General features: G+C 49.3%; 5 protein-coding genes across 5 annotated transcripts; 2 read left to right on the forward strand and 3 right to left on the reverse strand.

Annotated features, from left to right (window-relative positions):
- Positions 1–54: 54 nt before the first annotated feature.
- On the reverse strand, positions 55–3237 carry FTJAE_4440 (BRE4-like protein; the record flags this gene model as incomplete). Its single annotated transcript, XM_037350845.1, has 6 exons — positions 55–124; positions 170–387; positions 436–815; positions 858–1086; positions 1140–2390; positions 2440–3237. 6 exons carry the CDS (start codon positions 3235–3237, stop codon positions 55–57), a joined length of 2946 nt encoding a protein of 981 aa, XP_037208405.1.
- Positions 3238–4453: 1216 nt separating this feature from the next.
- On the forward strand, positions 4454–4914 carry FTJAE_4441 (NADH:ubiquinone oxidoreductase subunit; the record flags this gene model as incomplete). The annotated part of the gene is made up of 2 exons (XM_037350846.1): positions 4454–4713; positions 4824–4914. 2 exons carry the CDS (start codon positions 4454–4456, stop codon positions 4912–4914), a joined length of 351 nt encoding a protein of 116 aa, XP_037208406.1.
- A 284-nt stretch (positions 4915–5198) lies between these two features.
- FTJAE_4442 (branched-chain amino acid aminotransferase) lies at positions 5199–6475 on the reverse strand (the record flags this gene model as incomplete). Its single annotated transcript, XM_037350847.1, has 2 exons — positions 5199–6208; positions 6262–6475. 2 exons carry the CDS (start codon positions 6473–6475, stop codon positions 5199–5201), a joined length of 1224 nt encoding a protein of 407 aa, XP_037208407.1.
- A 734-nt stretch (positions 6476–7209) lies between these two features.
- FTJAE_4443 (SCY1 kinase) lies at positions 7210–10073 on the forward strand (the record flags this gene model as incomplete). Its single annotated transcript, XM_037350848.1, has 3 exons — positions 7210–7794; positions 7860–8697; positions 8746–10073. 3 exons carry the CDS (start codon positions 7210–7212, stop codon positions 10071–10073), a joined length of 2751 nt encoding a protein of 916 aa, XP_037208408.1.
- A 953-nt stretch (positions 10074–11026) lies between these two features.
- Positions 11027–12605, reverse strand: FTJAE_4444 (NAD-dependent histone deacetylase SIR2; the record flags this gene model as incomplete). Its single annotated transcript, XM_037350849.1, has 2 exons — positions 11027–12249; positions 12365–12605. The coding sequence occupies 2 exons, from the start codon at positions 12603–12605 to the stop codon at positions 11027–11029; spliced, it is 1464 nt and encodes a 487-aa protein (XP_037208409.1).
- Between the last annotated feature and the right edge of the window lie 178 nt (positions 12606–12783).

Raw genomic sequence — 12783 nt, forward strand, 5'->3', positions numbered from 1 at the left:
GGAATCGGTTTAGCATTGCATCGCATGGATAGGATAAGATCAATATAGGATCAATCAAAGCCGCTCAGGCGATACATCAGTATCTTCATCGTCCTCTTCTATGGGTTTTGCGGGGCGCTCGAACCTGCTCTTGTTAACAGTGATCCCGCGAATGTGGATAATGACTCACTTCTTTTCTCCTACTATGAGCTTCGTGAAACGTTCCAACTCTTCCAGCTGGGCCACACATCCAGTAAGACTTGCATTGTATGAGTAGCTATATATATCACTCCACGTCTTCTGCCGCTCAAGCTCATATCCCTCGGTATCTTCCTCCATTTCCTTGGCCAGCTCAGCTGTTCTGTGAAGGAGCTTCTTTCTTGCTGCAGCAGCACTCGGTAGATAGCGCTTCGTGGTTGTTAGCAGAAGTCATGGCACGTGAGCTTTCATACTTACAGGAACTTTGCGCTCGGATCGCAATGCTACGGCGAGGATGTATAAGTTCCCGAGGATGGCGGCCACTGCATCACGCCGGTAGCTATGTAGGTGTCCAGCAGCCACGGGATTATCGCGGATGTAGTTTGGGTTGTAAAAGAGAGCAGACTGTCGAACAGCGATGAGATACTCGAAGAATCGCTCGCATGAGGCAGCGAGACACGAGTAGGGTATTGGATCAAAAGGACCCCGAAGGCGAATTTCGTGACGCGACATGACAAGGAGTTGTCGGATTCTAACGAAACCTTCACGCATCCGACTTTCGAGCATCTCAGAACGTCTGATAGTCTCAGGGGTCGGATCTTTACCCTCGTCGAAGTAAACATAGTTTGCAACAACATCTGACGATCAGCAGAGTCGCAGAGAAAAAATGAGAGACTTACTTCTGTACATTATACTCATGTATAAAATCATTGATGATAGTGCGATCCGTAGTTCGTGTCGAGCGATGAAGGGCCAAAGCAGCCAATTCACAACGATGGGTGCTATAGTGCCAATAAGAAATACCAGACCCTTATAAACACCCTGCAGTGCAATGGAAGGTCCAAGAGTGTCGTGTCGCAAAGTGAGAGAGATGACGGCGAAAGACAAACAGCCAACAAGACCGGATCGCTTCATTCAAGTCAGCAATGCCCCGGAGGCTGGAAGTCAAAGATTAAACGTACCGGGTGAGTGCTCTGAGTAAAGCGGTATATCATGGGAATCATGTATATAGCAGCAAAGACTGCCAGAATATATGGGTTCCCACCACTCGCTGCATGTGCTGCACCACTCCACGCAGCACCAAGAACGGCTGCAAAAGCACGAGTGAAAAAGTCCTGAATGTTACCCCCTATGCGAGGGTGGATCATGATCCATCCCATCGCGACAGCCCACCATGCATCATAAAGCGTTCTCCAGACATAGGCGCTTTCAAAACAACAAGGAAGAGATAGAGCTGAAAGGAGAAGGACAACCTTCGTTGCATACTTTGCTTCAAACCCTTGGGAACGGCGCAGAAGTTTCCATAACTTATACCTCAACCTATCTTTATGCACCGCAGGACTGCCATGAGTGATCGACTCGATCACTGTACAGTCTTCTGGTTCAGTGACTGCCTCGTAGTTATCACGAGGGTGATGCTTCTCGGATGATCTTGTCGTTTCTATCAGTTTTGCGATCTCCGCAAATGTCGCTCTATACATTCCGGCGGTGACGCCCCCACGATCGTGTCTGACCTGTGCGTTGGTTCTGTATAGAGCTTTCCCGAAAGGATATACAGGAAGATTGACGCGTATGCTTTTAGAGTTGGTATGCATATCCTGAACTGTGGCCATGAGGTTGACAACAGTCCCTGCTGTTTCGCGGACATGTCTCGCGAACACAAGGAATTCAACAGCCTGTCCGTGATCGGCATACGTTTCGGGCCTGTCGTTAGATCTCAAGAGATGATCTTCCGCAGTATCGAAGGCCGCAAGGCTGTTTTGCATGCGCAATTGAACAGGAACGAGATCAGACGAAACGTCCTTAGAAGGACCAAAGTACTTTCGCCAGCCTGTCATATCCATGAGTGCAGCATGGCATGTCTTCACACCTTCTGACATACAATCAATGACTTCCCTAGTAGGACCCGACAAAGCCCGAGCCACCTTGCGGCCAGAATCTTCCACCTCGGATTCACTTCCCGTGTCATCTGCAACAGTAATCTCAAGAGTTTCAGACCAGTCCTCGAAAAGGTCTGTATCCGTATTCATGGAGAGAAGGGCCCTGACCACACCCTGCACTGAATTACGAAGCTCTCGGACGTCGTTTGGGCGGAAGCGAGTGATGGTGACATCAATTCTCATATCTCGATAAGCAAGTGACATGTCCATGAACGTTTTGGCAAGACGCCTCCTGAGTCCTGTATCTGTAGGCCTAGGGATAACAAGAGATTCCTGAGTAGTTAGTATGACTTTAAACAAGAAACAAGTGAACTTGACTCACCTGCATAGCATTGAATGACTTATGAAAGGCGACCGCCAGTAGGCGGTTGCCGGCATCTGGGAAGACCAGACAATTTACCGCCAGTGCAATTGCTTGACCCAACAGCCAAGGGATTCCGTATTGCAACGGCTTGTGCCAGGTGAAAGCATTATCATCAGTCAGGCCCAGTGTTGTAAACGCAAGGGCTATGCCTGCACATAGAACAGTCTGGTATAGGCGGATAAATATTGAACGTGTCAAGGCAATGCCCGCAAAGAACACTGCGGAAACGGAAATAAGAATCCAGCCATATGCCTTTAAAGCATCATTCGTTGATTCTGAAATCAAAATGGCAACATAGCCCCAGGCTAGGCCGGCAGCAGTACCAATGATAGTTCCAACTGTGCCATCAACTTGAGAACCCAAATTGCGACCTGGATGATTTATTATCGTAGACACCACCATGATGTAGTCATTGTAGCCTAGCCAGTCGTGGACCGGCTGTATTAGACATAAGATATAGGCGATGAAAAAGGCAAGAAACGACTTGAGGAGCTGGATGCCAGCTCTAGTGGTAGCAACTTTGCGCGTTACTGATTTGAACTCATGGAGCTGCCTTGGGAGAAAATGTTTTGCTGATAACGGGTGACTCTTTTCGAATTCCTTAGGCAGAGCAGCTTTGGACTGTTCAACAATCTCATCTGGATCTATCGGGTCCGGCTTTAGGAAAAGAGCATCGAAGAAGCCATCACGCATCTCAGCAACCCCATACGTTTCCATGTTCATTCGATCATCGGAGATGATCTGATCAATCTGCATGATGCTCATGACCGATTGGCTCCTTCGAGAGTCCAAGCTTGGCCTCGTGAGTGAGGCTTGAGCAGGCGAAATAGAGCGTCCTCTACGAGGTTCATGGTACAAGGTGAATCTCACGTCTAACCCGGTAGGGCTTAGACTTGGACTATCATCCACAGATGACTCGGCAGCTATTTGAGTTGCATTTTGAGGAGGTCCCGTGATTCGAGTCCGTTGACGGCCACGATCCATTTTGGGGAGAGGTATTAGTGGACTAATGCAGTTTTGATGGTATATAAGAGTACCAAACTGTGTTGACGTTACCACCTATTATGTAGCCGTCGAACATGGGAGGGTCGGTTTGAATTATATACTGGAGAATGAAAGGTAATCGAAGTCAATGAGCCGAGACCATAAGTAATTCCGTGGCTGTACTGTATGTTCGTTGCGGTATTGTTGAAGCGATTGTTTCGTCATCAATTACTCCGGATTTACTTATAGAGAAATGGAAAGTAATGCTCTAGAATGAATACGCTTGCAAGAGAAATGCAAAAAAACAGACCGACTCGAGATGAAATGAGTCCAAAAGGGGAACCGCAGAATCCCAAAGAATGATGCAGGATCCAAATATTGGGTCTCGAATAGATCATGCTTTTTTTGGGCATCGACAAGGCCGTGCATCACTATTGCCAAGATTGGGATCGGACTGAGAAGCAGGGATTTCAGTGAAAGAAGAAGTCTTCAAGTATAAGGAAGTAGAGATTGTGAGATACATATTATGAGCTACGTTCATTGAGTTGAGATTGCACATGAATGACTCCATCACGTAGTTTAATTGAGCTGAGGTTTTAGGTATGGCCAATGTTCTGGTACTGCAGCACCTGCGGAACTCAAACACTCAGACAGACATATAACCTCAGATCAACTGTGCTCTAGTGATACACCCGAGCTTGACTTAATAAATAACAATACTTGATTATGCTCAATGTCTCATTCCTCCTTCTATCCGCTTGGATGGGATTGGACGAGGATATACAAAGTGACTAGCCCAACAGGGGTGCTGTGACTACCGGGTCACGTGAACCTATCAAATTGACGTTCAGCAATTACCTAGGTACGCATCCGCTCAGATCAAACAACCAGCATCACGCCCAACAACGTCACTCAGCCATTGACCTTCCCCCACGCCATCTTATCGCCGAACCGAATCCCCCTCGAGATCTCGACGATACGGTAAAACATGACCTTTATCCGCGCTGCTGTCGCGCCCCTGCGCGCTGCACGCTGCATTCGACAACCCCTCTCCTCCAGAGGTTTCTCCGTGTCCGCCCGACGACAAGGAGGCGGCGGCGAGCACCAATTCGATCCTCCCACCGGCTGGCTCTGGGGTGTCAAGCCTGGTGAGAAGCCCGAGCCCGAGGGCTGGGAGTGGCCTACATATATTCTTCTCGGCAGCCTTGCCGCCACCGCCGTTGCGCTCGCCTTCAAGCCCGATACTACGTGAGTGATTTGCACTCGGAGGATACACATCGTATTGGGCGGATTCAGTCTTGCCAATGGCGAAATTCTGGCCGAGAACTGATACGGGACGTCTACTAACGGCTATATAGTGTCTCTACCTGGGCCCTTGAGGAAGCACGAAGGAGGTTAGAGGAAGAGGGAATCCTGCCCGACCCATCCAAGCAGGACAAGAAGAACTAAGCGGAGGTTACGACATACTGACAGGGGGAAATCCGGTCAATTGTACATGTTATTTTGCATTTGAAGAATGGTACTGCTAGAGGTTTTGGTCTTGAGGTATTACTGTCTGTCTAGTTGAGGCTGTGACACAACCTCTGACCTTTGCTAGTTTCGCTGATTGTGAGCCTTAACAAGCAATTGTGGCAAAGCAGATGATGTTCTCGTAAACCTGAGCGTGAGTGCAATTATTTTGATTCCGATCTATCTATTCCCAGCCGCTATATAACGCCATATACACAACCACTCTAAATAGTGTAGCTCCATTCATGCTCCTCATCACCATATTGAATGGCCTCGATCCATTCCTTCATCTTGAGGGCGATCTCGCCAGACTCTTCGAGCTCAGAAAGACCGCAGTCAACGAGCTTGCCCTTCCATGAGATGGATCGGACAGGGCTGACAATAGCTGCAGTTCCAGCACCAAAGGCCTCGAGGAGACGGCCCTCTTCAGCGGCCTCAGCAAGCTCCCTCATTGTGTACTTGCGCTCACTGATCTTCCAGCCCTCGGGTTCAAGACGCTCCCGAGCGAGCGCGAGCACAGAGTCACGAGTAACACCCTCAAGGATAGTTCCGTCAAGAGGTGCAGTCACAAGCTCCTTCTGGCCGGTCTCCTTGTTCTTGAGAGCAACGAACATGTTCATAGTGCCGACCTCAGTAACGTACTCCTCCTCCCCAAACAGCCAGAGGTTCTGCTGGAAGCCACGGCTGGCGGCCTGGAGCTGGGGAACAATGCAGGGCGCATAGTTGGCGCCCAGCTTCTTGTCACCAACACCGCCAGGCCAGGCACGAACAGCGTAGTCAGTGGCCTCGAGCGAGACGGCCTTGAAACCGGTAGGATAGTAAGGACCAACGGGTGAGGCAATGACGTAGAGAAGAGCAGATCCGGGAGGTCCGACACCGAGTGTCTTTTGGGTTCCGATCATGGTGGGACGGAGGTAGAGGGAGTATCCCCGCTTATCGGGGATGAAGCGGGAGTCGAGCTGAGCGAGCTTGGAGATGAGCTCAGTGAGGGCCTGGGGCTCAAAGGTAGGGAGCGCAATACGGGCAGCAGACTTGTTGAGTCGCGCCATGTTCTTGTCAGGCCGGAAGAGTCGCACTTTGCCGTCCTTGTCCTTGTACGCCTTCATACCCTCAAAACACTCAAAAGCATAGTGGAAGACACATGTTGCAGGGTCGAGTGAGAGGTCCTGGTAGGGTGTGATCTTGGGCTCCAACCATCCTTCGTCTTGATTCCATTCGATCGCAAGCATGTGGTCTGGCAAAGTTTTAGCATTTGTGCAGGGCGCATCTGGTTGGGGGTTCGCTCACCTGTGAATTCCCTTCCAAAGACGAGATCCTCGGGCTTGCTGAGGCCCTTGGGCTTCCCCGTCTTCTCAATGCTGAGTTTTGAAGCATCCAGGCCCAGGGGCTTGATGGTAGAGGCAGCCTCAGCCTTGATGCTGAACCGTTGCGCATGGCATAGCGGTCTCAAGCTCGACATGCGAGCGCTCCGTAAAGCGGAGCGGACAAGCAACGGTCTCATCATTGATGCGTTTGTGAAGTCAATTGACAATAGAAAGTTGAATTGGCGAAATTATATATGCAACACAAACTGAAGAACAAAAAGGTAAAGTTCTACAGATGGGGAGCAATAACCTTCGGTGTCGAGACTAGGTGGGATATTAACTTAAGTACTAGGGGCAATTGTCTATGGTCGGAGTTGTATCGGAGGTTCATGATAGAAAGATTGCAAATTGACCGACTCAATAGGCTCGCTGCAAAGTGAGCCCGAGGTACTTTACAGGGACAGCCGCCTCCAGGCGGTCACAACCGCATTGGGCCGTGGATGAGTCGCCTGGAAAAGTCACTTAAAGTTCCGTGAACGCAGCTGTCGACGCCCTATCAAGTTAGTGATACAGGGGTTCAATGGGGGACTGATCTGACACTCAGCAGCTGGAGCTGCCGCTACCCAGGCGTTATCAGCTTATCGTGGGGCAGCTAGGCTTGGCTCCCTGATGGTAAGGATACGTGGGTTATTTGTCAACGCGAGGCTACCCCTACACATAGAGAATGCGCATCGCGATCAACGTCATTTCCATTCCCAATCCTATTACGGCCTAAGCGAAGCGATCGTCGACCCTTGTAGTATTCGTCGTCACCAAAGAATCTCGCATTGTGAGCCTCCAACAACAACAGCGGCGGCTAAGCGCAGCACTTGCGACTTGCGACTCCTTTTAAGTTCGACCTAACGTTTGCGATCCATGGAGAGCTGTCACCATGTTCTCCTCGGCCTTTAAGTCCATCTCTGCCACCAACATCACAGGCAACTACTCCATCTCCTCAGCACCGACTTCGACGGCTGGTCCCTGGAAGATATACGATGCGAAGAAGAAGTCTACCAGCAAACCATACAGTGTCTTTGTCTTTGACCGGAAATCATTAGATAGCCATGGCAGCTCGTTGGGCCGCTCTGGTGCGGCCTCGTTCAAGAAGACGGTCGAGGAAGTCGTCGAGCGGTTAAAGAAGGAAGCGTCGAGTCTTGCGAAGCTCAGGCATCCCAACATTCTCGAGTTGGTGGAACCAGTGGAGGAGACAAGAGGCGGAGGCTTGCAGTTCGTGACGGAATCCGTCACAGCTTCATTGTCCAGTTTGCTACAGGAGAAAGACGAACAGGAACGAGCTGGAGGACCCGGTGGAAGATCGAGTCGATATGTGACAGAGGATGCAGATGGGACAAAGAGGCGAAGAGAGCTCGAGATCGATGAGTTGGAGATTCAAAAGGGTTTGCTCCAAGTCAGCAAAGCTCTCGAGTTCTTACATGAGAATGCCGGTATCGTCCATGGCAACCTTACTCCAGACGCAGTTCTCATCAACGCAAAGGCATGCCCTCTAAAGCTGATCATGGGAACTCGACTAACATATCATAGTCCGATTGGAAGATCAGTGGACTAGCATTTGCTAGCCCCCCTGAGGGGTCTGACAAGCCAACATCTATCCAAGGAATTAACTTGTATGAAGTCCTCAATATGGATCCCCGACTACCAAAGGCAGTGCAACTCAACCTCGACTATTCGTCGCCCGACTTTGTAGTCGACAACAACCTTAACTCTTCTGCCGACATGTTCTCCCTGGGACTCATGTCGGTCGCCCTGTACAACTCACCCCATAGGTCTCCTCTTGAATGCCACGGCAGTTTATCTACATACAAGCGACTGTTTTCTTCATCTTCCAGCGTTCCATCCGCCAGTAATAACTATCTTTCATCACGACCCCTTCCTAGAGAACTTTCGCATGATGTTCTGCCCCGACTCATCACAAGACGGCCTGCTCAGCGAATGACGGCACGCGAGTTTCAACAGAGCGAGTATTTCGATAACATTCTTGTGTCGACGATTCGATTTCTTGATTCATTTCCCGCCAAGACTGCAAACGAAAAGGCTTCTTTCATGCGAGGTCTTAACAAGGTGCTACCCTCGTTTCCCAAGTCTGTGATGGAGAAGAAGATTCTACCGGCATTGATAGAGGAGCTCAAAGATCGAGATCTTCTTTCGCTCATTCTGCAAAACGTCTTCAAGATCCTCGATCTCCTACCGTCTGCCAAGAGGGCGTTCAGTGAGAAGGTCCGCCCAGCATTGAGAGAAATCTTTGTAGTCAACGCCAAGCAGACACAAGAGAAAGATCCAGCCAGGGACGCGGGTCTTATGGTTGTTCTTGAACATATCTCATCCATTTCCAGCAACTGCTCTGGGAAAGAATTTAAAGACGGTAGGTTTAATCAAGAAAAGCTGATTGACATGGTGCTAATTTCCTTAGATATGCTCCCGGTCATAATGGCAGCAATTGAGTGCCCGACACACTCAATTGTTGATGCTGCTCTCCGCAGTCTGCCTGTCGTACTACCGGTGCTTGATTTTAGCACAATTAAAAATGAGCTCTTCCCAGTCATTGCCGCTGTTTTCAGTAAGACAAACAGTCTTGCTATTAAAGTCCGCGGACTGCGAGCCTTTGTAATTCTTTGTGGCGGAAAAAACGATGATGGCGAAGACGACGGGCTCAATGGCCTGGAAAACAAGAAGACGTCATCTTCGAGTGCCTTGGACAAGTACACTATGCAGGAGAAGATTATCCCACTCATCAGAGTGATCAAGACGAAGGAACCTGCCGTTATGATGGCAGCCCTCAACGTACTACGGGTCGTGGGCTCAGTAGCTGATGCTGAATTTGTTGCGATGGAAATTCTGCCCATTCTCTGGAGCATGAGTTTGGGCCCACTGCTCAATCTGAAGCAGTTCCAGGGTTTCATGGAGCTCATCAAGAGTTTGTCTCGAAGGGTTGAGGACGAGCAGACAAGAAAACTTCAAGAACTTGGCGGCCTTTCCAACGGCGCTGCTGCTCCAAGCGAAGACTTCATGGCATTTGGTGGTGTCACTGGTACAGCCTTTGATCAGAGCAATGGAGCTACAGAAGACGATTTTGAGAATCTCGTCAAAGGACGCATGGGGAGTCCTAGGTCGAGCACAGCAACCCCCAGTTGGGATGACCCAGCCAAATCGAAATCGAGTACCCCCGCGCCTACATTCTCATGGTCGACACCTCCTCCACCTACGAATAACCCTGCATTAAAACCTCCAGCTCAGAAGACTCCGTCTTTCAGAACCGTAACACCGGACCTAGGCCGTTTCGAGGCTCTCACACCGTCATCTACTCAGTTCAGTCAACCACTACAGCCCACGCCGAGCCAATCCTTCCAACCTCCAACCCAACTTCAGCAGCAACCGCTGGCTTCACAACAGCCTTTGACTGCTTCGACATCCGGTTCATCTATCAACTGGTCTGCTGCTGCCGCCAAAGCTACACCCAGCCCATGGGGAAGCTCCTCTAGGTTCGGTACTAGTGCGTCTACCGGCAACATGGGCTCCTCGATGGCAAACATGTCTCTCAACTCAACATCGCGGCAACCGTCATTTACACTCCCACCACCACCAGGCAACACATCTACTACACCCTCTTCGTTCACAATGCCCCCATCACCAACAACAAACTGGAGTGGTATGAGTTCGATGAGCAACACAACACAGAACACACCGCAGAACAACCCGGGACAAAAGTCGGGATTGGACAAATATGAGAGTCTGATTTAGGCTTGAAATCTACGACAGTATTATAAGACAGCATTTAGCAAACGGCTGGATATAGAGTTGGCTTTGTAGTACCATCACGGATATTTGACTGGTGTGGCATGGGGATAGCCATAGCCACAAGGTCACTTGGTAACATGGCCAGACTACTATTAGGATAGAAACAGCACATACTATTACTATAGCCGAGTTGTTATGATGATACCTGGGAGTGATCGAAAATACATTTGTTTGACTAAACTTCTGTGTCGTGGAGAAATGCTGGGAGTCTGCCTGGACTCATTGTGATGCATGCAATAAGCTAGCTCGCAATCTTTGCGCTGTGAATTCTTGTTATGAAGGCGTTCAGCTTCGGAACATAGTAATCTGGTGTGAACTATCGCTCCTGATCGCATGGATGAAATCACCAATGCAACCAATGTTATAAATGGACCTTTTGAATCTAGGCACAGGAAGACCATTGGAATAGTAGTTTGTTCGTGAATCTTCAATTTCTGTATTACGGTGTATATGCGTGCGCTCTAACGCATCCTAGCGTCCTGTCTCGCTCAATTCAACATCTGCACGAAAGGCTTTTTATCACCCCAAAATCTCATCTGGGGTGTCGGTAAATTAGTCCTGGTCCAAGATATTGAAGCCCACGAGTTTGTCTTTCATACGTAAATGTCGCTAGAAAAGGGATCAAAGACAGGCGCAGGGATGAGAAACGCATATCTAAGTCAAGATGAAAGTTGGTTCAAAAAAGAGTCAAACTCTGACATATAAGAAAAGACAACAGACGATCAGTTCTGTAAACACCCTTACTCCGTCCATATTCATCCATTTTTTGTTGGCATTGTATCCGATCCTCCAGACGCCATGCCATCCGCTTGCAGCACAGAATGTAAAATCTTATAAAAACGCACAAATGCAGTGTCTTTCATGTTCTCCTTCGAAAATTATTCGATAAGTTGCTCTCACTTCTTGGCCTTTTGCTCCTCAAAAACGTGGCGACTCTTAAAGCCAGGCTCAGTACGGACTTCGACCTTTTGATTCTTAGGAACCATCTCATGCACCATTGGCCAGCCCAGACGGCGACATAGTTCAGAGACAACAACATCGCAGTCGCCTAGGAGATCGATGTCAAAATTGATGTGATTGACGGCCTGGCGAGATACGTAGATCTGAGGAATATTGGCAGGGAGCCAAGAAACGATCTCAGATACAGGCGTAACCTTGAGAGAAGTGCCGATAACGATGACGAGATCAACCTTGTCACGATCGTGCTCGGTTAGTCGTCGAGAGAACTCATCGGGAAGAGCCTCGCCAAAGAAGGTAATATCTGGCTTCATGACACCAGCACTGGGGATGTCATACTCAGACTCGTCGGAACTATCGGCACTCCACCGTCTTCGCTTCTTCTCTGTGCCCGCAGACCGCTTACGCTTAGGCGCACCGCCAGTAGTGCGCAGAGTCTGAACGCAGCGTGGGCATCGAGGGATCTTGTCAGCCTTGATCTCGGGAAAGATGGCCTCTCCTGGGCATTTGTAACCGCACTGGACACAAGTGGCGGTTCCGAAGGAGCCGTGGCATTGGATGAGCTTGTCCTTGGGAACACCGGCCTTGACTTCGAGGTTGTCGATGTTCTGGGAGTAGTTGGTCAAGAGTTTGCCCTTCTCGTGGAGCATGGCAATGAACTTGTGAGTGGGTGTATACCGGTCCGTGCTCGGCAAAATGTCTTTGGCCACCGAGTAGAAAATGGTGGGATCCTGGCGGAAGACACTAATGTCGAAAACCTCTTGAGGATCACTAAGACCAAGGTGCTCCAACTTGGAATACAGACCAGTTCCCTTGGAACGGAAGTCAGGAATGCCCAGGGATGTAGAGATACCAGCACCAGTGATGAGAATGATGTTGTTGCTCTTAGTGATCAGGTCAACAGCATCGTCAACCGTGTTGTGACGCAGAAGCTTGGCGCGTTTAGACAGTTCACGCGTAATAGCGAGCGACAGTAAACTGAAATACGCATCATCAGGCTGACCCTCCAGGAAGGGAGGAGGACGGATGCCAAAGGCGCTGAGGAGCTTTCTGGCGGTATAGTGGCCAGCATCAACAGTGCGTTGACAAAAGACCGTTGGACCATATTCTCGGAGCTCCCGACGAAGTCTGCTAGCTTCTTCAGGTGTGCACACTTTGGGGTCTTTTTTTTTTTTTTGGAGAATATGGTTAGCCATCTTGGAGTAGAGTGCATAGATTGGGGCGATCTCAAGATAGGATAGGATAGGATAGGATAGGGCATGACTAGAGAAACTCACCATCAACGGCCACGGTATTATCAGCGTTCAACTCATCGAAAGCATCTTCAAACAAAGAGTCTGTCTCCCACGATTCTCTGACATCGGCAACTCTCTCCTCAAGTTCAGCGAGTGCAACGTTGGCCTCTGCAATTTTGATCTCGTCTTCTGTTGGGTTATCACCCAACTTTTCGAGAGCATTTGGTTGAGCCTTTCGCTTGGAGAGAGCAACAGTTCTCCCGTTGCCTTTTTTTGTGTTCATGGTAGAGAGGATGGTATTTTGTACAAGCAAAGAGAAGAGACAGGAAGTGAAGTGAGGAGAAGGGGATATTAGGGTTTGCCAGCCGTTGACAGTGGTGAAATATCAGAGGCTGGTTTGATGTCCTACGGAAATGTGTTGTAAATGCAAATGTTTAAGTGAAGGGAAAGGAAAGGAAGAA

This window comes from Fusarium tjaetaba (genome assembly GCF_013396195.1).
Source record: "Fusarium tjaetaba strain NRRL 66243 chromosome Unknown NRRL66243_c0000086, whole genome shotgun sequence".
Taxonomy (NCBI): domain Eukaryota; kingdom Fungi; phylum Ascomycota; class Sordariomycetes; order Hypocreales; family Nectriaceae; genus Fusarium; species Fusarium tjaetaba.